The sequence below is a fragment of the Sminthopsis crassicaudata genome, chromosome 2 (assembly GCF_048593235.1).
Source record: "Sminthopsis crassicaudata isolate SCR6 chromosome 2, ASM4859323v1, whole genome shotgun sequence".
NCBI lineage: Eukaryota > Metazoa > Chordata > Mammalia > Dasyuromorphia > Dasyuridae > Sminthopsis > Sminthopsis crassicaudata.
In genome coordinates, this window is record NC_133618.1 from 430,205,566 (window position 1) to 430,231,670 (window position 26,105).

The window sequence follows — 26,105 nt, forward strand, 5'->3', positions numbered from 1 at the left end:
GAACCCCAAATTCAGTCACAAAGAGTTAGACATAACTGAAATGATTCAAGAACAACAAAGAGACTTTGGGGGTCATTTAAGTTCAATTCAATCATTTCACAAATAAAGCAATTGAAATGGATGTAAGCCCAGAACAACTGTTTTGCAAAAAATATATCCCTACCACAGAATATTTTTTCTGTGGCTTGAAATGTAGCTGAAAAGTCATCAAGGTAGGAGAATATTTTAAAATGATTGCAAAGAATATTGTAGACTATCATAAAGAAAGGATTTTAATTTGCTAGAGGAACAATAAAGCTTTCTTCACAATACAGCAATATGACAACTTGTATCAAATGGGTCTGACAAACTCCTTAATCTTATTTTTCAGGACCGGGAAAAGCTTATCCGTCGCAGAAAACATAAGAGAAGTTCCAAACCAATTAAGGTAAAAATGAAAAGTAGGTTTATTATGTTTTTGGCACGTGCTGCTGTGGAGCTGGGATTGCTAGGGAATTGTCCTGCAATGATATGATAAGCTGGGTGTAGAACTGGACTGTAGCCCTAGGGAGGAAAGAAGAAGTAAGCTCTCCTCTTCACATTTTTCAGAAATGTTGAACAAAAGTATATTTTCATTAATGCATTTGCTTTAATTGATATTCATTCTGTCTTCTCAATTTTGAGAGGCATTTTGAGACTGAGGTATTATTAGTCATTCATAGACCTCGCATAAATCACTTCCCTTTCCTTTGCCTTAGTTTCCCAGTTTTGTAAAAGACAAGTGGGACAAAGTAGAAGGTTTTTTAAGATGCTTCTAGCTCTATTTTTATTCTGTTTTTTTTTTTTTTATTAAAAACTCCCATAAAAGAAAAAGATGCTTTTTGGGGGATCTGTTAGTATCCTATAACAATTTTTGTATATTATGTGACTGCTTTTGAGTTTCCAAAATTCAGAGATTTCCAAAGATCCCTCCCTTTCCATGATCATCTGGTATCTCAGAGGCTTTGAACTGGCATCATTAGAGCATGAAACACTTAATCTTTGAACCTTATTGAGCTGTCCACTGTGAGCCCACCAGTGTTTGTATAAGGTAAACAACCCAGTCAATAGTTCTCTTAGGGAGATGAACTGTGTTCCAATTCTGTTCTCATATCTCTATTCCACTAAGAGATTTCTGGACATTGGCAATGACTTTTTCGTACTTGCTATGTTCATTTATTCATGTCAGGTTTTGGTATTTGAAAAAATAATAATTATTATTGTTGTTGCCATTATCGTTTATTATCATTATCTCCATAATCAAACTGAATTTCCCCAAATCATATAGGCAAATTTCTGTTTTGTTTCCTTCTTTAGAGGCCTATTTTGGACCCATTTATTGGATATGATGATGACTCCATGGATTCAGAAACATCATCCATGGCTTCCTTTAGGACAGACAGAACACCAGCCACTCCAGATGATGACTTAGATGAGGTAAGTCTTTTCTCTGCTCTGTCATCTAAAATAAATTGTCATCTTTAATTTCCTTTTCAAGCCCTGCTCCCAAAAATTACACTTCTTATCTATTATAATTTCTTTGCAATCAGTATTCACTAACATGCATGTGAGTAGACAACAGTTGATTTTCTAACCTTTTGCTAACTCCACAAAAAGTTCTTTCTTGGAACTGAGTCAAAGTTTTACCTCTTTGACTTCAATTCAGTCATCCAAAAACTTTGCTTTCATGAGAAGACAGTTATCTCCTCTACACTTCATCAAAAAAAAAAAAAAGAAAAAAGAAAGAAAGAAAAAACAGATAACCATCTCTGAGAGAAGGCAAGTGAAAGTCAGGCTAGTGGGGATCTCTTTGAGAATAGATATTGTTCATTATTAGCATGTAGAGGGGAGGAAGGAAATGGCAAGGAATATCAAGAAGAAAATTAATAGAGGTCCTGCTTTTTTTTTCAAAGCAGATCTTCACACAATGGCATTTTTTCTGTTATGCTAAATATTATGAACTGTTCTTCCCTAAAATATTTCTCTGGTGCTCATTCTGGTGTACATGTGATAAAAAACAGGCCCTAAGCCGTAAGTGCTAATAGGTGCTACTAATCTAGAAAGGCCATGAATCCAGACTTTCCAATGAATTTAATGTTTGTTGTCCAAGGACTACCCTAATTAACTTTGAAGTATATCATAGCCAGATGGTTGATCTCTAGATGACCATTTCTTTAGCTAAATCAGATTATGAAGATTATATGCTAAGTTATATTGTCTTTTATTTGTAAAGTATTCTCTTTATCAGCACAGATAGTAACAAAGTGATTGTTTAAAAGATTTGCTGTATCTATTGTCAGTTCTAGCAGTCTACAACTATCCTAATGCATGAAAATCTCTACCATGTTATCAGTGTGGATACTCCCTTTACAAGTGCAAATAATAACTTCATTGAGAAGTCACTGTGACCAAAAAAGATGCTAATCATCTAATTGCTAGTCTTAAGAAATCCTTTTTGGATTAAATTGAATTGAACTGAATTGAAGTGCATTGAACCTGAGATTTGCTAGGTTAATTTTCGGAGGACAGATCATATTTTAAAACTTTCCAGTTTTGTATAACTGACCATACCAATAAAACCAGAGCTCTAATTATTTTGTTTAATGTGAATTAAAGAGAACAAAATATTTCTGAAGTCCACTGGTTCAGTCCTACTTCTGGCACATATTGGTCATATGACCTTGAAAAAGTCATTTACCTCTTGGTGTTCTAGAAAACATTTTATGACCATAAATCACAGAGAAAATTTCAGTCCTCTCTTAGATTCATTTCCTGACATTAAAAATTTCCCCAATTCTCTTAGATTTATTCTATCAGTTTTTTCTACTGATTAGTTGACAAAATGAATGATACCATAGCTTTTAGCACCATTTTTTTTAATCTATCTCAAGTATTTATGAAATATTTACTATACATTGGACATTATGCTAGGCAGAGGAAATACATCAGATAGTATAAGTGAAGTGCTGAAATTAGTGGTTTTACCCACCTTGTTAATAATGATCTTAAAGGAAATGAAGGTGAGAAGCCCTGACTTTTAATGTGGAGGATAGGGACTGGACCTATATTATTGTTAATAGAAAATTGTATGGTTTTTCAGTTATGACCAAGTCTTTGTGAGCCCACTTAGGATTTTCTTGCTAAAGATACTGGAGTGGTTTGCCATTTCCTTGTCCAGCTCATTTTACAGATGAGGAAACTGAGGCAAAAGGGGTTAAGTGACTTGCCTAAGGTCATACAGCTAATAAGTATCTGAGGCTTAATTTGAACTCTGGTCTTTCTGGCTCTAGGCCTGGAACTCTATCCATTTTACCACCTAGAGTGAAGAAACTCCATCTACCAATGTAGACTGGTACCTTTTCTGTAACTCAAATCCTTAAAGACTTTTCTGGAGCACCAAGAGTTTAAGTGATTTCTGTGTCCCACAGTCAGTATGAGTTAGGCATGGGACTTGAACTCAGATCTTCCTTGGTTTCAAATTCAGTTCTGCATCTACTACTACAATGCCTTTTAATTTATATATGAGGAAGCCCTCTTTTTAGAATTGCTAAAGTATGATGTAATAAAATTATAACCAATATAACAAGAAATTATATGTAACTATATATGTTGTTATTTTTATATAGTTGTAACAAAAAAAAAAAATAACAAATGATCATATGTTTCAGAGAAGAAAAAAAAAAAAAATTCCAAGAGGCCAAAGCTTACCATTACATAAAATCTAGTCAAGACATTCATTGTCCATGTGTACAAGATGCTGTGTGGAATTAAACCTTTCTTTTTAAACTGCTGCAGTGTCCCCTTTCAACATCCCTCTCAGTCCACAATTTATTGAACTGTATACTGCATCTGTCATTAATCCCTTGGTTTCTTTGCTCATCTAAAGAGTTTGGCAGCTGAAGAATCCGAGCTGCGGTTTCGCCAGTTAACGAAAGAATACCAGGCTCTCCAGAGAGCATACGCCCTTCTGCAGGAGCAGACAGGAGGGATCATAGATGCTGAAAGAGAAGCCAAGGTTAGTGTTGTTTGGAGACAGGGCTTTGAGCTGCCGCAGTCCAGGAGTAGCCTAGAATCACTGTGAGAGGAAAACGGAAGCAAGAGGCCTTCCTCATATACCATGCTTCTCTGAGGAGTATATGAGTGTGCATGTGTCTGTGTCTGTATATGTGTCTGACAGAGAGAGAAGTGAGTCATAAGAGGCTTTATTCTTTTCAAGAAACATTTCAATGCTTGCTTTGATAGAAGATGTATATTTTCATAATTATACAAAGCTAAATTTGTGAGTCTGCCTTTCCTCATTAAAAGCCTTTTTTTTTAGCCAGTCAAAGATAAAGGTTTGATCAATTCCTATCCTTGGATAACCTTCAATTGCTTTACAAATAAGAGAGGATCCCACAGTCAGAATTTTTGTAACCATAATGGTTTAAACAATATCATTTTTTTAAAAATCATGTGTTTTCTGTTGTATTAATCCACATGCTTTAGTAGTTGTATTTGGCTAAAGTACATATATAATAGTTTTATCAGTATTCTAAGTGTATTTTTTAAGCATTCATAGAAGGTCAGAGTTGAAAGCAACTTTAGAGGTGGAAAATCAATTCCAATCCCTAACACTCTCCACAATATTCCCATCAAGTGATCATCATTCTGCAAAGGTGAAAGGAGGTAAGGGCAGGAAACAAGCATTCAAATACCTACTATGTACCAGGGGTCTATGCTAATTGCTTTACAAATATTATCTCAATTAATCCTTACAACAACCTTGTAAGGCAGGAGCTATTGTTATTGTTGTTTCCATTTTAAATTTAAGGAAAATGAGGTAGACAAGTAAAATAGCTTACCAGGGTCACATAGCTAGAGTCTGAAAGACATATAGTAATGGAAAGCTTACTACCTAAAAGGCAGCCCATTTTACATTTGGTCAACACAAATTATTAATGACTTTCTCCCTGTATTGCATCAAAACTTACCTTTTGGAACTTCTCATCTTGTTCTAAGTTCTGTCTTTTGGGGACAGACAAAACAATTCTGATATCTATATAATAGCCCTGTAGATAGATTTAATTAAAGATATTAATCATATTCTGCCAATCTTCCCTCCTCTTGTCTAATGAACTCTTGATTTGTTCCAGTGATCTTTGGGTGGTCTAATTTCTATGCTCTCTCTATCTTGTTCACTCTACTTTGCATATACTCCAGTTTGTCAGCATGCTTAAAACATAATACCTGGAAGGGAACACAAAAACTCAGGAGTAATCTGATCAAGTCAGAGAGCATTAGAACAAACATGTTCCATACTGTGGACACTATTATTGTAATCTATGACCTTATAAGCTTTGGGACCAAGCATTCTCCATTGTCAACTCATTTTAAGCTTGTGGTTCTTTAAAATCTCCAGATTTTTTTCACACAAACTATTATTTAACTACTACCCACCACTATGCCAAACTTGACATTTTTTAAAATTCAAATTTAGGATTTCATATTTTCCCTATTCCTTTGAACACAACACTATAAAAGTAGGCTAAAGGAATTTACAATCTATTTTTAAATGTATATCTGTATTTCTATTGTATGTATAGCTATAAAAAAGGTAACATGAGTCAAGTGTTATTAAGTATATACTTTTAGTTTCTTTTCCAATGGTGGTTATGTGTTAGCACTTATTAACAGACTCTCTCATCTGGTTTCCATTGTCAATTAATTAATTAGTAAACACTTAATAAGCAACTACTACGTGCCAGGCACTATTTTAAGCATTAGGGATACAAAAAGACAGTCTCTACCCTTATGTAACTTACAATCTAATGGAAGAAACAATGTAAAAAAAAAATTGTGCAAAGCAATCTATGTACAGGATAAGTAGAAAATAATTAAAAGAAAGAAAAAAATTAAGAGTTAAAAAAGACTTCCTATAAAAGGCAAAATGTTTGGTTCAGACTTAAAGGAAGCCAGGGAAGTCAATAGTCAGAACAGAATTGGAAAAGAGTTTTTAAAAAAATGTGCAAATTTACTGAGATGTAACATAATGTATGAAACAAGATTATTTAATCCACAAGAGTCTCAGATCCATTCATCTGCTTCAATAATTCAGCACAATGCTATAAGACATACTAAGAAGCATAAGATTCTCAAGGAGCTTAGAGTCTAATTAAAGAGATAATATCAAGACATGAAAAAATAATACCAAATTGCAAATTAATGATACAAGTTGTAAATGCAATAGGGATGATCTTCCAATCTCTTCTCTTCTCCAAGTCTGAGCTTCCAAATTGACAAAATAAAAATGAAATAATATTTAGGATCCCTCCCACTTCCATGATTATATTTGAAAAAAAAATACATGATTTAAGACATTTGTTTCAAATTCAACAGATCCCTGCAGGCTGCAGAGTATTGTTCAGTCATTTCAGTTGTAACCCTTCTCTTCATAACCCTATTTGGGATCTTCTTGGCAAAGATATTGGAGTAGTATTTTACAGGTGAGGAAACTGAGGCAAACAGGGAAATTACCTGCCCAGGGTCACACAGCTAGTCAGTGTCTCAGGCCAGACAATTAAATTCAGGGAAAAAGAGCTTTCCTGATTTACAGACTGGGGGTTCTTCTGCACTATGACGCCACCTAGTGGCCCTCGGCTGTTGACCTGGTTTTAGTTTAATTTGGGGAAATGTAATATTATATAGGTTTTATTGTGTTTTTATAAACTTTGTTAAATATTATTTAATTACATCTTACGACTGGTGGGGCCATATTTGTGAATTTTTCTTGCTGCATTTGGCTTCTCTGATATAAAATTCACCTCAATGGGCCTCATTTTCTTAGTAAAATAGTGAGTGGGTCTTCAGTAACATCAAACCTTATGTGCTGTACATTGACTTTGAAAACCACAAATTAACGTTATCTGTATTGTAGTGTGTTTTTATTTATGTTAAATATTTTTGAATTACATTTTAATCTGGCTTAAGTATTCTTGGAATGGTCAAGTTCAAAATCTCTCGTAGTTGATCTCTAAGGCTTTATATATACTTCAAAATCCACTTTATAATTTACCATTATGTAATCAGTAAAAGCCCTTTGCCCATAATGAGCCTGTAAAGCAGGTAGTAAAAATAGTATCTCCTCCACTTTGTAGATAAGAAAATTGAGAAATAGAAAGCAAAAGTGATTTGCTCTTAATCATTTATAAAATTAGTTGATGTCAGAGGCAAGATTTGAATCCAGGTCTCCTAACACTATATTGCCTGTTTTTCTACTACCACAAATGCCTCTTAAGTATGTGAATTCAGAGGAAAATTTGTTCTGAATGGACAAAGGAATACTTCATGGAGAAAATCTTGAAGGATATGAGAGATTCATATAAGTAAAGAAAAGAGACAAGGGCATAGTGGGTGTAGGGAACAGTATGAGCAAAAAAAACAGAGGAAAGAATGTACACTAAGTGTTCAAACAATGAACAAACAATCTGGTTGGAGTAAAGAATTTGTGCTGGTGAGTGAGTAGTAGAAATACTGCAATAAAGTCAGAAAATCAGCAGAACACAGATTTGGACCTCTGAGGTCATTTAGTTCAGAGAAATGTGCCAGGCACTGTTCTAAGCCTGGGAGATATAAATAAAGGAAAAGTATGGCCTCAACCTTCAAGAAACTCATACCAATGGAAGAGACAACATAACAAGTGATGGATGGAGTTTGGAGCTACAATGCCATGGGTGGGGAAGTTGGATTCTAGTGTGCAGAGAGAGAAATAAAGTGTAAAAAGATAAGAAATGTGGATAAGTCTTAAGTTGTGAATGATTTCAAATGCTAAACAGAGGGTTTTATATTTGAACCTGGAGTAATAGGGTAACATGATCAAGAGTTAGGAAAAGTGCTTTGGCACCTGGGTGGAAGATGGATTGGAGTAGATTCACATCGTTTGAAGTTCAGAAGAGTAATAAGAAGAAATCAAAAAGACCACTGAAGATATTAAGTGCCCAGCTAAGGACTTCCAGCTTCCTCTTGTGGGCATCAGAGAGAAGCTGAAAATTTTTGAGCATATGACATGGTGAAAGTGGTAGTTTTACAAAGATTATTCTTTTTTTCATAAGCAAATGTAGTTGCGGCTGTTTCTGGTTTAGTCTGGTTTAGTTGAGTTTTAAAACCAAGGGAGATTTAGGAACATAGGAACATGTGACTGGCTATTCATTTTGTTTATTAAGTTCTGGAATTTTGATTCCACTAGGCCCAGGAGCAGTTACAAGCAGAAGTGCTCAGGTATAAAGCCAAAATTGAAGACCTGGAGGCAACTTTGGCTCAGAAGGGACAGGTAGGTAATCAATTAATTGAACTTTTTCCCTTCAATCTCAAACTATTCCATCTAATTTTCTTCTTGTCAAATCACTGATTTATGCATGATTCTCCACACCCAAAGTCTGTTTGGCTGAACCCAATGCCCTTTCTTACACTGTATTGGATTGCTCACTTCCCCATGAACAGTCAGTGGTTTGGGTCCCAAAAGTGGATGAGACCATACAAGAGCAATGATGACCAAAATCCTGACAGACATACTAGCACTTCAGTGACATGCTAAGAAGCTAGACCTTGGACCCTCACTGTGCTCCTTATGAACCTGCTGCATCTATAGCTTTGCATTGCAATGTTTTCCATTCCCATGTCCTTAGCCTGTACACATCTGTCCTGGTGGAATGAACCCTTTTCACCTTTTTCCTCTGTGATCATCTCTGAGTCCCCCAAAGGCTGGTCCTGGATTCTATAGACTGATTAAAAAAGCTCTAGTGGGGACTTTGGAAAGTCCCAATTTAAGCAGAGCCCCAATTTCTACATTATATGTCTGGATGGAGGTGGGGGATGTCAGCCATTCTTTAGTTTTGGCAGGCAAAAGATCCAGTTAAGAAAAGACAGCTGGTTAAGGGGCTGGCTCACAAAGGGGTTTGGCTTCAGTGATCTTCAGGGCTGCTCTTTGAAATGCTGACTGCACACTATTCTTTGTCAAACAGGATTCACACTGGGTAGAAGATAAACAACTTTTCATTAAGAGAAACCAGGAGCTTTTAGAAAAGGTATGTGGGGTGCACCTTCCTAGAGGGGGCAGACAAGGAAGTGATGAGGGATCCAGGAGCAGCAGAGGGTATTCTCAGGAGTGGCACATGGGGTCTTGGGGAAGTGGGAGGCTGTACCAGTGCTAGTCTACTGGCTACTTACCCATCCTCATCCCCTTCATCATCATGACCATTAATTAATTATTGTTGTGTGCATGGCTCTCTGCTGGGCATGGTGCAGATTATTTTAGGGGAGATGTGATTCCCAAAACTCATGGACTTTGATAGCTTTCTGTGTGTTTTTGTAGAGACAGAAAAAGACAAAGAGAGACAGAAAGATATAAACAGACAGAATGACAGAGATACAGGGAGAGAAAAAGGAAGGAGACAAGGAAGAATGGAAGGAAGGAAGGGAGGAAGGAAAGAAGGAAGAAAAAGAAAGAAAGAAAGAAGGAAGGAAGGAAAAAAGAAAGAAAAGAAAGAAAAGAGTTCTCTGTAGATTGTTCAGTGTCCCATGAATACAAGTCAGGCTATTCTACAATCGTTCCCAGATTTCTTATCTGTGCAATAGAATGAGCTAGATTAATCAATCACTAAAGACTCCTTCATCTCTAAAAATGTTATGATACTATGAAGTATCAATTCAATTCAAGAAATTTGTTTTTCCAAACCTATCATATGTTATTCTAGGAGTTTGAGGAAAGATGAAATAAGGCCAGGATATAATTCCTGCCCTCTTAATAGGATGTACATAAAAGAAATATCTGTCTTTTTAACTTTAACTTTGATTTAATCAATATAAAGAACTCCTGCTGAAGAAGGTCCTATCAATGTGGACCTGCACTTATTTTGCGATTTGAAATGTTAGAAAGATGCCTCTAGCAGTAAGAGATTAAATGATTTACAGCTACAATATGTCAGAGATCCTATTTAACCTCCTGACTCCAAAGGCCAGCTCCCTATATACTGGGCCATATTTTTATATAATATGAAATAAAACATTTGTGATTCTTATGTCCCTATGAACTCATGATCTTTACTTATGACCTTATAACATGAGATAAAACAAAAAAATTTTATGAAATCTGAGGGGGGAAAAAAAGGAGAGGATTGATCCAATTCAATATTTTTCAACAGTTTACTGACTAAAGAACACCGTGCTAAGTGCTAAAACTCCTGCCCTATTTGGGTTTACAGTCCCAGAAGAGGAAATCACATATACAAAGTTAAGTCTAACACAAAGTAAACCATAGCAAGCACAAAAAAAAAAAAAACTTTGTGAGGTCCAAGAGAGAAGTGTGGTTACCAAGCAGTATTAGGAAGGACACCATAAAAGTACAACATTTAAATTGAGAATGTATAAAAATTCAGTTGTTAAAAAGAAAGGATTGGGATATTTCAGGCATAGGAAATAATATAAACAAAAACACTTAATGAAAATTGCAGAGTATGGTTAGATATAGAAAAGTTAGGCTCTTCATTTTAGGGGACCTTAAATGCCAGGCAAAGTAGTTTAAACTTTACTTAATAGATACTAAGGAATCCATGAAGATTTCAGAAAGGATGACCTGACCAAATCAATGCATGTGGAAGATCAGTCTGATTACAGTAGCATGAAAGGTGACTCTTGGTGTTGGGGAAGCAAGGATGTAGAAAAGATGGGTGCAGGATGATCTATTCTGTCAGGAGACTTCTGCAATAATCTCAAGAAGTTGGCAATTAGCATTTGTACTAGAATGATGGCTGTGGAAATTGAGAGGGACAAATGTAGAAATACTGTAGAGGTAGAACTCATATATTTCTCATCAAGAGATTATCAACCCAACATATTCAAGAAACCAAATCAGGCAAATAAAAAAGCTGGGCTTAAAGCCAGGAAATAATTAAAGCCAATATTCAATTATAGGCATGTAGATGATCTATTGGGGCATATTAACCAGAGTATATGTTTAATCCAAGATTGGGTTCCCTATGCCATTTACTTTCAACAACAAGCAGTTATATTTTGTAAATACAAATTAATTTTAATACCATAGTACTCCATTGATGTTTTTATTTCATTTATATGGATTATTCCTTTTAATAGTGCAGATTGCAACCCATCCATAATTGCCCTTCTTGTATGTCTTTTGTTCATGTCCTCCCATAAATTTTTCTTTGAGAGAATCTACACAACATATTAGGGGTCTTTGTCTTGACATTATAAGGATACCAGTGGAATATATGGGCTTCTATTTTAATAATTATTGTTGACTGCTCAAGAGAGACAGAGACTGAGGGAAAGAAACAGAAAGAGACAGAGACAGAAAAACAGAGATTGAGATAGATACAGAGACAGAGACAGAAAGAGAGACAAAGACAGACTGAGAAAGACAGAGAGAGTTCCAGCAGGTATCTAAGTAATTGATATCCTCCATCACTACTATATATCTTCAAGGTTATGGAGTATTTTCTGAACTCTTAATTTATTTCTTCTTTCTGTCCAAGTGCTTTGTACTATACCTTCATAACTCTATAACTTCCATTTCTGCCTTCACTGATCTTTACTAAAATGCTCTCCATCATACTTCCTCCACTCTGGTTCCTGGATTCCCTCATATGATTATATTTTCTTATTATACAATGCTATTCCATTTTCCTATTCCTGCACTTTTGAATGAAAGATGCTTTTCCAAGATAATATTTCAGTCATGAACCTATCCAAATCTCAGAGTTGAACCTATCAAGTCATTTTTGCTTGTTGTAAGCAAAATAGTTCCCTTTTCTTATGATCATGTTTTGAATATTTATATAGAGGTATCAAAGCACATTTTTCCCAGATTCTTTTTTAGATTTTATCTTCTGTGAACTTCTAGGCAACTCTACTGCTATTCTTCATTCATTATAACTGTGGTTAGGTAGGCATTTTTCTGCCTTCTCTTTTCATCTTATTTTAAACCCACTGAATAACTCTGCTAGAGATGGGAAAAAAACATAAATATGGGAAATACCTATCTTAGGTGTCATCCACTTATTAATCCCCTTATTTTACAGATGAGGAAACAAACATCCAGAGAAGTTGAGTTAATCTAACATCACACAGATAATAAATAGTTTCCACTACAACACATTCCCCTACATTATATATATAGATAGATATAGATATATAGATGTAGATATATATGCCCTTAACTGGAGTCACTTTGCAAATATATATATATATTTGCAAAGTGACTCCAGTTAAGGGCATAAGTCAAATTTATAACGAGGACATAGTATCCTAACAGCCACAGAGCAGCCACAAATCATGAACTAGGCAGGTAGTGTAGTAGATAGGATGCTGAGTCTGGAGTTAGAAAGACCTGAGTTCAAATTTAGCCTCAGACATTTATTAGCATTATGATACCAAAGTCATTAAGATTCTGACTATTTCAGTTTACTCAATTGTAAAATGGGAATTATAATAGTACCTTCTTTAAAGCATTGATGTGAAGATTACATGAGACAATATTTATAAATCACTTAAGTGCCTGACATTAGTAAGAGCCTAATGAATGCTTATTCCAATACTAAATTTATTTTGTTAGCCTCTTGCCTTGAAATAAAGCTTCTAATTAATTTTCAAGAATCATCAAGTCACAAAATCATATTCATGCATATATTTTCCCTAGATATTTAATTCAAATGGTATTTATTAAGTCCCACCATATTCAAGGGACTGTATAAGGAGCTAGGGAAATGAAGGGGGAAAAAGACAGTTCTTGCCTTCAAGGAACTTATATGTAGTATAATACATAGTATACACAATAGTATACATAGTATACACAAATTAATTTCAAGGGGGCAGTAAAATACTATATTTGGGGATTGAAGGAAGGCCTTATATAAAAGATAGAACATAAAAAAGATCCTTGAATTAAATGAGGGATTCCAAAGAACAGAAGTGAAGAGGGAGAGATTTTTAGGTAAAAAGTTGAGAAAGGAGATATGATCTAGGAGAAGCCTCTGAGGCTTTGTAATAAGATATAGGCAGAAGGGATTGAAGGGCAGGGGACAATGTAAATTTAAACTGTTTAAGCCTAGGGTCAAGATTTTAGAAAGAAGAAAATAAAACCAGAGTTAGAGTGATAGATTAGAAGATCAAGGAGGGAAAGGAGTGAATGGAGATCATAATAAGAATTAAAAACAAGGTTAGGAGGAGTGAAGGATAAGAAGAGATGGAAAAATGGAAGATGGTGATCTAAGAGAGGAATATTAGAGTTCTAGATTGTGGAGGTTGTACTTCCATCCCTATTGATATGTTTATATAATGTCTCCAAGTATTAGTTCATAGCATGGAGTGGAGAAAATAGAGAGTGAATATGGAGAAAAAAGTGACCTAACTTAAAATGGTCTTTCTAGCTGTGAAACTGGAGAATTATCCCCTTTTGCAGTAAGCAATGGAAGTAACTGCCTTGGTGATAGTGAAGGGCAAAGAAGTTGATTTTCTGATTTAACTCAAGATTTATTTACCACATGATGACTTTTATTGATTGTGCTACCCCTACTGCTATCTCCCCTACCCCAAACCATTCCCTATTTTCCAACTATCTTGGACTATTTCGTTATATCTATGTTGCTTTATTTTATTTTTTTCTGCATATAATTATATGTGTACTTGTCTCTTCCATTAAAATGCATTGTAAGTAGGGATTCCTTAACATTCTTTGTGCCTGTGACTCCAGTCTCACACACTGTGTCTAGAACACAGGAAGTTTAATAAATATTTGTTGATTGGTTGATTGATAGAAAACAATACCCTGAATCTTAGGTAATGGGATGATGGGGTGAATTTCAATAGATGATAGATGATGGGTGCATGCTGGTGACAAGAAACCATTGGAAGTGACAGAGAGAAACAAAAAGCAAGACTTCCCTTAAAGAGTAGGAGGTGAGAGAGGCTCAATCAGTATGGGAAAGAGTGGACAGCTCTGTCGTGTCTTCTAGAGGGAACCAAATTTCCGTGATTGCAGGTAAATGGAAGGAGATGAAGACAAAGTAGTCCAATATAAAGGACAATTTTTTTTTTAACGAAGCAACAGCTTTCAGAGGGCACATTAGAAGGGGAAGATCTTAGAAGAATAGTATCTTTGGGGAAAAGGATTGAGAGGGATAGGAATGAAAGGGTTAGAGAAAGATAAAAATTGAACAGAGTTTGTGTCTTGGTAGCCTGTAGTCCTGAATCATGGAGATTGGGAATGGAATTTGTTAGCCATAAAACATCTTATTTCCTTACCTTTTCCAAAAAAGAAAGGCAGCTCTCTCTCTGTGGCTCTACCTTAGTGGTAATAGAAGTAGAGGAGGTATTGATTTTCTGACCCTCTCTAGTAGCTATGGTTGTGGTCTTGGTCTTGGTCCAGGCACAGCCTTGAAGATTATAGAAGACTTAGACTTTGTTAATTTCTTCAAATGCAGCCATCAATATTTACCCATATCATCTCACTTCCCACTTCTATTTCCAGCATCCCTATTCATGTTCTGTAATGGATTTTGGGGGGCCAGAAAAGCTTTTGCTACTTACTTCTCATTGAATTTCTGCACACAAAGATTCATCTTCGAAATATAGGAGAAGCAGAGTATATCTAGTTATTTTAAGGCCCAATGGTCGATTCCCATTAGACCTTCTCTCTTATTTTTTTTAAACTTTCTCCCTTAAAAAATATTGATATATTTTGTTTTTACATCACTTTCATTTCTGAGCCTACTGCTTCCTCCTCCCCTAATCAAAGAACCATGCTTATAATAATGAAGAAATGTTTAATCAGTTCAGCAAAACTTAGAAATGTATCAATTGAATCAAACTAGATATTCAGTGTTCCACATCCATAGTCTCCCACCTCTGTAAAGAAGAATGTAAGTTTGGGGCAGCTAGTTGGTGTAGTGGATAAAGTATCAGCCCTAAATTCAGGAGCTCAAATCTGGTCTCAGATACTTAATACTTCCTAGCTGTGTTACCCTGGGCAAGTCACTTAAGCCCAATTGCCTCCATGCCAAAAAAAGAAAAAAAGAAAGAAAAAAAAAAAAAAAGAAAGGGAAGAAGAATGTAATTTCATTCCTCCATTTCCTCTTCAAGGCCAAACTTAATCCTGCTGCCTTCACAAAATCACAGAATTTTAGGATTGAAAGAGACCTTACAAGCCAAAAAGCCCAAGCTTTATCTGGGCAGTTGACCTTTTCCATTTTGTAACAAGGAGCTGTCCAGCCCTACTTCAAGAAGCTCCAATATTAAGGAACTCTCTGTCTCTTACACAAAGCAGTCCAATTTGCAGCTGATTAATTGCTGCCTTACATTAAACTGAAATCTATATGTGATTTTACCTTTTGCTCCTAGTTCTTCCCTCTGTGGCCAACCTGAATAAGTGTAATATATCTACAGGGAAGCCCTCTAGATATTTCAAGACAATGACCATGAGCTTCTTCAGTATTCTCATCTCCAAGCTAAATATTCCAAATCCTTTGACTAATCTTCAGATGATGTGGTTTTTCCATTCTTTGGAATGGAATTTTCTATTCCATCCTTAGAATCTTCCTCTGGATTTTCTCTAGCTTGTTGGTGACATTACTAAAAGTGTAAACAGCTTTCCTTTGGACTTCATTTTTGTAAGGCAAAAATTTTCATTTACTTTGGACTCCCAGAGGAAGAGGTTAAGTTCAGAAACCCAAGAAAAAGGGGGACCTTTTACTTAATGATAGAGCACAAAGGAACATAAAGGTAAAAATTTATTTTATGAATAACTTCCTTTTTTTGAAATATGAATTATTCAAACCTACCCGATAGAGCCAATGATGTAGAAAGCCAGAACATCAATAACCCATGAGTAGAATCATCTATTCATTCCATCTCTGTATGTCCATCTCTCCCCTCTCACTTTCTATATATATATATATATATATATGTATATATATATATGTATATATATATATATATATGTCTGTTTTTCTCTGCCTTTGTTTCTCTGTATGTTTCTCCCTCTCATTTACTTGTTTTCTCTTTTTCTTGTTTTCTCTCTTCTCTCTTTTCTCTCACTCTATAAATAAAATACATATATATATATACATATCTATAACTCTGTCTCTTTCTTTCTGTCTCTGTTTTTCTCTCTCCCTTTCTCCCTCTTTCATCTTCTATTCTCTCTCTTGTCTCTCTCTCCTCTATTCTGTCTCCTTTCTTCTCTTTTTTCCTCTTCTCTTTTTCTTCTTCCTTCTCTTTCTTTTTTCTTTCCTCTCTCTCTCTCTCTCCCTCTCTCTCTCTCTCTCTCTCTCTCTCTCTCTCTCTCTCTCTCTCTCTCTCTCTCTCTCTGATACTTTGTTTCTGCAGATATATTTTCCTTAATACTTTGTTATTTCAAGTAGAAGGTATATATAGTTACATAGGGTAGATATAAATCTTTTACAAACAACTTGTGGTTGGATCACTATGGAGGATCTTTGTCTAATAAAGTTCAGTGCAGTGTTTCCAGATATACCTTTGCCTTTGTGCCTGCTCTCCCTGTGTCTGGCATGTACCTCCTGTCCCTGTGGCTCTAAAGTTCATTCCAATGAATGGTGAGAATATCTGTGTTTCTTGCTGCTCCTCACATGCAGAATCCCATCACCCATCTCTAGGCCTTTGCAATGGCTGTGCCTCCTGCTTGGAATGCAGTACCTCCTCATATGTGCTTCTTAGAATCCTTAGTTGTTTTTCAACTAAGTGCCATTTGCTATATGAGACTTGATTAAGCCCCTCTGGTGTTGTCTCTTTATAAATATTTGTATTTCTATTTGTGTGTGTTTATGCTTATATCATTATATTTTTAATGAACAGAAAGCTATTTTCTACTTTTCCTACTTCATTGGGAGAAAAAACACAAATACTTGTAACAAATATGCATAGTCAAGTAAAACAAATTATCTTATTGACTGTAGCCAAAAAGATATATCCCATCCTGCATCCCAAGTCCTTTACCTCTCTGCCACAAGTTGTTTATGGTGCTTCATCTTTGGTGCATTGGAATTCTGGAAGGGTATTTTGTATATATCTTAGATATATTCATATATGTACATGTTATGTCCATCAGTAAAATATCAGCTCTTTGAGACCAGTCTATCTCATTTGTATTCTCAGAGCCTACCACAGTGCCAAGAACATAATAAATAACAAATGCTGATTGATTTATTCTTGTTTCTTCCATAGTAATCTACAGGATAAACTCAGAATTAACAAATATAACAACTTCTAAAAGCTTTGTGTTTTTAGCTACCATGCAATCCAATCTATTCCAACAAAGTAAGATGCAGAATTACATAGTGCAGTTGTCAAAGGTCCAGGGACTTCTGAGGGACCCTCAGACCCTTACACAGAATAATCAAAGTCAAAACTATTTTCATAATAATTTTAATACATTTTCTGTAAATGTATTTCATAAAATATTTCATATAAATATAGCAAATATTTAAAGATATAATCCATATTAATAAAAGCTCCTAGAGGGGGGGGGTCATCATTCATTTTAAGAGAGCAAAAAGGTCCTGAAATCAAAAATTTGAAAAATGCTGGCATAGTAAATGAAAGATCTGTCCTTGGAATTAAGAAGACCTGAATTCAAGTTCTATCCCTTAGACTTCTTGATTATGTGATCATTATTAATCTCTTGGTGCTCCAGTCAACTCTTTCAAAATTGCAAGTTACAGATGAGTAAAATAATGTAGGGACTTTTTACACCAAGAGTTCCTCCCAACAACAATATCACAATGTGTATTCTCGGCCTTATGTTGCCCCCCAAAATGTGTAAGGCATAGTTCTGGGTACTGAGGATACACAACAAAATGAAAACAAAACTTATGCTTTCACTCAGTTTATTTTAAATTGGGCATTTTCCTTTCTAGTTACCAGTTTGCTTGTTTTTTGTTTGTTTCTATTTTTTGGAAGGGGAGGAGAATACCTGCTATAAAAATGCAAACTTTGCAAAAATAGGGGCCATGGCGTAGCCTTGAAATCAAGGGCTTTGAGTTCAAATCCTAATTCTACCTCTTTCTTTGTAGCTAAGGACAAATCATGCATCCCTTTTCTGCCTGTTTCCATATGTGAAAACAGAAATGGTTATCCTTATACTTTACCTTACAGAAGCCTTGGGAATTAGCTCTTTATAAACCAGAAGGGACAATAAAATGGCTACTTGCTATTATGATGCTCTTTAAATGATTCTCTAACTCATCGTTTACTCCATTAGATAGAAAAACAGGAGACAGAAAACAACCGATTACAGCAGGAATTGCAAGATGCCAGAGACCAGAACGAGTTGCTGGAGTTCCGAAACCTGGAGCTGGAAGTAAGGATGAGAACCAACAATGTGGCAGAACCACTGAACATAACTCAAGCACTTGACCTGAACTTCAATTCCATCCATTCCACATCTTTTTAATTAAGCTTACGACAGGGACAGCTTGATGTACTAGCTATAGCACTGGATTTGGAGTCAGGAAGAAATGGGCTAAATCCTGTTTCAAATATTTATCAGCTGTCTGACGCTAGAAAATGTCGTAACTTCTCTCAGCCTCAGTTTCCTTTTCTGTAAAATTAAGTGATTGTACTTAACGGATTCCAAGTTCCTTTCCAACTCTGAATCTATGATTTAGCCCTGGGAGGAGTGGAGGGGGAAAGAACTTCATTAGATATAGAGAATACAACTATTCCCAAAAGTTCTTTATTTAAGACCATTCTCTGCTATCAAAAAATCATCAACATAATAGAAGGAAAGAGATCCCAGAAACTTCTGTCTGTGGAAGGGATTGCTGGGAAATATGTGATCACATATAAGAAACATATCTTGGTTAACCTGATCAAACTTCAGTTATCTATAGTAAAATAGATAAATTTGACCTCTTCATGGGATGTTTGCCTTAGGCTTTAACAGGACATATTCTAGAATGTGAAAGCTAAGAAACATCCTTCCCCGTCCCTAGTCTTGCTTGTCTATGATAGGCCAGCTAAATAACTCACTAAGGTCATTTCCTGTTAGCCAGGGAATTTCGTTAATGCTTAATTAGCTTACACTAAAGAAACTCTAAGTGGTAGGCTCTTTCCTGTATAAAGCCCTCATGGCTGACTCAGAAAGTCAGACTATTTAATATGCTAGAGGAGATCTATCAACTGAATTCCCCCTCATTGTAAAGTTCTACTCCCAGGGACAACAGCTTACTGTCGGGGATGCTGGAAGATCCTAAATATTCATACATGTTAAATTGGAGCCCTCACTCCACTCTGCTCCCTGCATTTCCAGGATGTGGCTTATTAAAAAACTTGCAGGAATGAACTTTTATAAATATGCTCACACTCTCTCACTCTCTCACAAATAGCCAAAAGGTTGGCTGTTTCCTTTCTAATAAAATTAAATTTGAATCCTTTTTTATTAGACTTCCTCATAAGCAACTTATCAGTAAGTTAAGGTCCCCAGACTACACAGATGATTAAATGTATAACCAGTTGATGCTTGCCATTTGATTAATTCCAATGTATTCTCCTCCTTCTCCTCCTCCTCCTCCTCCTCCTTCCCCCTTCTCTTCTTTCTCTTCCTTTTTCTCCTCATCCTGTGTGTCTCAAGGAAAGAGAAAGAAGATCACCTCCATTTAACCTACAGATTCACCCATTCTCTGATGGTGTAAGCGCACTACAGATATACTGCATGAAAGAAGGTGTCAAGGTATGTCACTGAAGATCTTTCTGCTTTCCTAGAATTGAACGAGGGACTAGATCAGGGACTTGGGATTTGGGGAAATGATAGGCAGCAAGGTACTACTATGTAAAGGATTGGCTTTGGAATCAGGAGACCTGGGTTAAAATCCTGGCTGCTCTGTGTAATCTTGGACAAATAATTTCTTTAGACCTTGGATTCTTCATCTGTAAAATGAAAAGGATGAAGTTGAACTAGAAAACCTCTAAGTTCTTTTCCTGCTCCATATCCACGGTAATTCTATTGCTTTTAAATTGCTGACAGACACTTTAACCCTGAGAATCCAAGCAGAAGAAAATGGCTCCATCTAGTGGCAAATGAATAAATTAGTAAATTTAATTCAATTCAACAGCCTCTATAAATGGCTTGTGTGCCAGGCGTTGTGTGTGCTAGGTGATGAGAATTTTTTTTTTTTTTCCTGGATCAGATCTACAATTTCATTCGTGACAGAAGAAAGCTCCTTCTTTTGATGTTATATTTAATTCATAGTCTTAGAGAGGTACAAAGTACAAAGATACCAATTAAAATGTAAACTCATGCCTTAAGTGGAAACTGCATAGGCAACATAGGGACATGAAATGTCCAAAAAAAGGAAGCCTAGGATTTTAAAACCACCTCTTCACACTTACATGTTGTTTGACTATGGACAAGTCACTTAAACTCTCCAAGCCTCAGCTCCCTCTTTTGCCTAATGAGGACAATCATGTCTATAATATCATAGGGATTAGAAACAAAATGCTTTCAAACTATGCTGCATGCTTATATTGTATATGCTTAAAGCACCTATAAATGTCAATTATCACCATTATTGCCATTATCAGCATAGGCTGGGAGGGGAGGGAAGTAGCCCAAGGAGAAATGACCAATTTTGAATTGAATATCAAAACAACCTGCTGTTTCCTCTTTGTAGAAATTTTTTTTCTGGGTAAACCACAAAACCCATAATCCACTGAAAGCAATTACCAGAAATGTTTATTCAGCGTCCCAGGTGGCTCTTGAACTAAACTAATAAGAATTCTTTGATTTGAGATAGCCAGCATTTTCAGGAAATTAACCCACTTCTATGTAAACATCAGAATTAAAATGCATTCCAATGGCAAATAAAAAAGTACAGTCACTCAGGCTATCATCCATGCCAAAAGACTAAAGAAATAAAATGGCAGCTTGAAAAAGGAAATAAATCAACAGGCCTTGAGTCAGAAAAGCAACCTAGATTCAAATCCTTATTCAGACACATAGTGAGTGCTATGAAAGAAATTCTGGATTTATAATTAATAAATGAAAAATAATTTATTAAATTTTTACTAGGTTCAACATATTGATTTAGAGGCATAAGACCAAGCTTCAACTCCTGGTTCTCCCTCTTTATTCTCCTGTGATGTTAGACAAGTTATATCCCTGGGTATGAGTTTCTTCATCTTTAAAATGAAGGAACTGAACTTAGTAATCTTTAAGTTTCAATAAATAGATGATTAGATATATATCTATGTATATATCTAAATATATAATAAATTTGGCCTCAGGTACTTATTAGCTACGTGACCCTAGGCAAGTCACTTAACTTTGTTTTCCTCAGTTTCCTCGTTTGTTAAATGAACTAAAGAAAAAATAACAAGACATTCCATTACCTCTGCCACTAATTCCCTCCCTTAAAAAAAAAAAAAAAAAAAAAAAAAAAAAAAGATGGGAGAGGATCAAGAAAAGTCAGACTTCTGAAATGACTGAAGAAGAAAATCTCTAAGACGCCTTCTAGATTTAAATTTAAGGTCCTATGATTTCCATTTGTATGACCTCAGACACATATAAGAGAGATCATGATTTGGTAGATAGAAAACTGTCTTGAAGTCAGAAAAACTTATGCTCAAGTCCTCCCTCTGACATATATTGACTGTATAATCCTGGACAAGTCAGCTAACCTCTCAGTGTTTTCAAAGGGTTGTCCAGAAAAGTCTAGGGATCTCTGAAACCCTTTCAGAGGATCTACAACTTCAAAATTAGATTTTATTTCTAATATGGTAAATATCTAAAATTATAATCCACCTAAACAAAAACTCTTTGGACACATCCTCAATAATTTTAATAATATAAAGGGATTCTGAGAACAAAGTTTGAGAGCCATACCTCTAGACAAGAAGAGTTAGACACATTGCCCAGATCATCAACTCCACCCCCCAATACTGCCAAACTTTATTAAAATTAATTGGAAAAACTTAATAAAATAAAACATAGATGATGTTAATATGTGATTTTTGAGTCAATATGTGGCTAAAAAAGAAACTTGTTATGGTGTAGTGGCTTGAATTTAGCACCTCTGCTGCGTCTAGAAACAGAGACAAAGAGAAGGTGACAAATGGCACTGACAAAGGGAGTTTCCTTAACTGGAAGTTCTTTATATCAACAAAATCACAGGCCCAGTATTTGTCCCTTGTTCCTGTTCTGCAATCTTGGACAAGTCATTGAGCTCATCTAAATCCCATCTTCCTCCTTGGTACAATGTGAATAACAGTACTACCTCACAGAGTTATCATTAGGATCAAATAATAATGCATACAGAGGGAAGCTAAGTGGCACAGTAGATGGAAATCCTGGTCTAAAGCCAGCAAGATTCATCTTCTTGAGTTCAAATCCCCTCTCAATACACTATCTATGGGATCCTGGGCAAGTCACTTAATCTTGTTTGCCTCAATTTATTCATCTCTAAAATGAAATGGAGAAAAAAATGGAAAACCACTCCAGTATCTTTACCAAGAAAACCCCAAATGAGGTAATGAAGAGTCTAAAATTACTAAACAACAAAGATAACTTTATGCCTTAATTTTTTTGAAAATGTGAACAATGAGAAAACACATAATAATGAGTTCATCCATGAATTTCTGATCATCCTCCATGTTAAGATTTTTTTATTCATCTCTGACAAAAAAAAAAAAAGCAGCCCTTCTTTTTTGCTAAGACTGATCCTTTCATTTCTACACTTAGAATCATTCTCTTTTTTCTCAATTAAGACCTTCTCAAATGGCTCATCATATCATACAGATGGTCTACGGATCTTAAAGGTTATATCTGTGAAGCACAAGCTTTAGCAGGTCCCATCTAATTGCAAAAGTTGGGATATGATCTAAGAGATAGAGAGTATACCTCTTACCCAAGACACTAATCATGAGGTTGACTGCAAGGTGAAAAGTGTTTGAACCACAGTAACTCCCAGAGTTTGTCCTCTGGGTTGCAATTTGCCTCTGTGTATGGAGGAAATTATTGAGGAAATCACAGCTCCAATTAAAGTGATACAAAAATGCATTTAGAAAAGACTCCAAGGAAGTATAGTCCTTTTTTAAAAACCACAATAATATGTGTTGGGTTTGTGTCTTGTCATTGCAGGATGTGAGCATTCCAGATCTCATTAAACAGCTTGACATTCTGGGTGACAATGGGGTAAGTGCAAGCAATTCATTGTTAAATTCAGTAAGTATCCAATTTAAAGACTAACAGCCAAGAAATCCTTACCAAGAGAACATGGACAAAGGAATATCAGGTCACCTACACAAAGATTTGACTCCCTGAAGAGACTACTCTTTAGCAAATCCTAGAATTGAGACTGGGAGAGGGATGAAGGTACTCAGGGAAAAGGCAATGGTGATTTCAGGGGCTCTGGATAAAGAGGTCTTCCTCTGTAGGTTCCATGTTTGATTGGGGCCACATTTGCAGTGATTAAAGGTAATTACCATCTGACAGTTGCTTTAGGGCACCCTGTGTGAAATTAATTGGCTGTACTCCCTGCAAATGACACTAAGTAGGAGGGTTGATGGCAGCCCCAGGGGAAAAAATGAGCTAGTAGCTTGTAAACCTTTTTCTTTCTGAAAACCCCTCCTGGGCAAGGTCGAAAGGAATTAGCTCAATGGGGGGGGGGGGGAGACCCTTTGTTGGGGGGGGGGACTGAATGGTCTGTTGATGAATTTAGTCCCCAGTGCTGAAGGACCAGAATTAATTCTCCTTGAAAAAATGTCAAAAGGGAAAGCAGATTCAATTAAAATTATATCAGTCTGTTATCAAGACAATCTGTTTGTTCTTTGTTTCACTTTATATTCTGTTTTTTCCCATAACATTCTGTTTTAACTATTAATAAAGTCAGTTTATGGAATATTATTTAGCCTGGGCAAGATCCCAAAGATAGAAAGATAATTACTTATAAAGGCAATGTTTTGTGTTGTGTCTTTGTAAAGGATCAGATTTGGAGGCTTGTGTATAAATAGGTTACATGCAAACAGCAGTGTTTTGGAGGTCAATGTGAACAAACATTGTCATTACTCAGAATTTTATATTCCATTATGAATTTTAATTTACCATTCATTAGCAAGTAGAAATCGTAAAATATACAAACTAGAATTTCATGGAACAAAATGAGACCCCACAACAAGAGATTGTTATTTACCAAATGTTAAAGCTAAAACTTAAGATATTTATGTTGACTTTAGCTAACATTGACATAGTAGAAAAGAGATTTGGACTTGGAATCAGAAGGCTGAATTTAATCTCAGCCCTGCCTCTAGTTATCTGCCTGTATAACTTTGGGTAATTCACTTCTCTCCCTGGCCTTGGTTTCCTCATGTATGAAATGAGAGGATTGCCTTCCAGATATGAATCCTATAATTTTTCCACCTTTAAGCCTATGAGACTGCAGTATCATGCTTGTGCCCATATGCACTTTGATCTTTCTTGGGTAGATTTCCAGATAACATTGTAGTAGCTGATTATTAATTACATAATTACATAGTAGTAGCTGATTAAGTATTGCTAGATCATTTTCACTTTCTAAACAGTCTTTCTTTTGTTTGTTTTCAGAATTTACGGAATGAAGAACAAGTGGCCATTATTCAGGCCAGCACTGTACTTTCCCTTGCAGAAAAGGTAAAAATGCGTGTCAATTTTTCTAATATTTTCAGTGTCTCACCTTGTAAAATGGATATTCTTTCCTGTCTATTCAAAAGCTAAAGACAAGTCCCTTTCCATATGCCTATGCCCTGAGGCCGGTTCTTAAATGTTTTTTTTTTTTTAATATATCAATGCATAAAAAGTCTAAGAAGAGAACCGAATGGAATAAGCATTTGGGAAGCATCTATTATATGCAAGGCACTATGCAAAGAGTCTTATAGATATGATCTGATTTAATCCTGAGATCAAAGAGGGGAGAAACTGAAAAAAAAAGTGAATAATTCTTGAATTTTTCTAAACTATAATGTTTCAAAAATAGAAACAGATTAGATGCCTAATTAAGTGAAGCTATCACCCCCAAAAAATCCCTAAGGACTGTGAGGGTTCATCAAAAAAAATTATTGAGTCAGGGAACCAGGTTCAGTAGTGGAATGGGGATTGGGGCAGGGGCTGGATTTAAAATATATACTTATGCCATTCAATATTTAGTAAATTTTATTTTATTTTAAAGTAGTTTATTTATTATTTATATTATTATATAATGGATTTAATAATCCACTCTTACAGTATTAATGACGCTGACATGCAGACTGCCAGAAATATTTAATGACAGGATGAACAAAAGTTCCCCCTAACTCATTATGTGGCATTGAGCAAGTCATTTTCTGTTTTAAAGCCTCAGATTTCTCAACTAAGTGGAAAGCTAGATGACCTTTCCACCTCTAAAATTATAGGTTCTGTAGATCCAAACATGCTTCCATCCTTTAGGTGTCCAAGATCAGTAACTAAGAAGAAAAGATAATAAGAACTTTTCTAGGGAACAAGAATTTTTATGTACTTGTAAATGCCAAGCACTATTCTAAATTCTTAACAATTATTATCTCATTTTGATCCTCACAACAACCCTGGGAAATAGATATCATTGTCTCCATTGTACAGTTGAGGAAACTGAGGAAGACAGGGTGAAGTTACTTGCCCAGAATCACATAGGTAGTAAGTGTCTGAGCTCAAATTCGAACACAGGGCTTCCAAACTCTAGACCCAGACTTCTCTCTATTGAACCATCTCTCTGTTTTGCATGTGAATATAAAGTTAGGAAACAGGCATTCTTGAATTACATTCAGTGGACCTCAAGGTTGATATACTATCAAAAAGATACAGACAGTGTAGACATGAACACATGATTAGAGAAACATTCAATAGTCAAGAGACATTTTCTAGAGTCCTAAATATATATAAAAGACATGGTTACAATTATCCTAGGATAAAAAACCCCATCTTAATAGTGTGTCAGTTCAATTCAGTGTAACATTTATTAAACACCCATCCTACACAATGCAAAGGAAATGGCAAATCACTTGGGTATCTTTATCAAGAAAACCCTGAACAACAAAAA

The 26,105-nt window shown here is 35.6% G+C and overlaps 1 protein-coding gene across 7 annotated transcripts in view; it reads left to right on the forward strand.

Annotated features, from left to right (window-relative positions):
* JAKMIP2 (janus kinase and microtubule interacting protein 2) overlaps nucleotides 1–26,105 on the forward strand; it is a 237,338-nt gene that overhangs the window by 171,418 nt on the left and 39,815 nt on the right. For 6 of the 7 annotated variants that reach the window (XM_074292118.1, XM_074292117.1, XM_074292115.1 and 3 more), the window contains 9 exons: nucleotides 371–427; nucleotides 1,336–1,455; nucleotides 3,905–4,033; nucleotides 8,240–8,323; nucleotides 9,015–9,077; nucleotides 18,284–18,382; nucleotides 19,655–19,753; nucleotides 23,159–23,212; nucleotides 24,620–24,685. In XM_074292118.1, the coding sequence (XP_074148219.1) occupies nucleotides 371–427; nucleotides 1,336–1,455; nucleotides 3,905–4,033; nucleotides 8,240–8,323; nucleotides 9,015–9,077; nucleotides 18,284–18,382; nucleotides 19,655–19,753; nucleotides 23,159–23,212; nucleotides 24,620–24,685 (771 nt within the window). The remainder of the gene's footprint in view (nucleotides 1–370; nucleotides 428–1,335; nucleotides 1,456–3,904; nucleotides 4,034–8,239; nucleotides 8,324–9,014; nucleotides 9,078–18,283; nucleotides 18,383–19,654; nucleotides 19,754–23,158; nucleotides 23,213–24,619; nucleotides 24,686–26,105) is intronic. The other variant, XM_074292119.1, reaches the window with a different exon arrangement.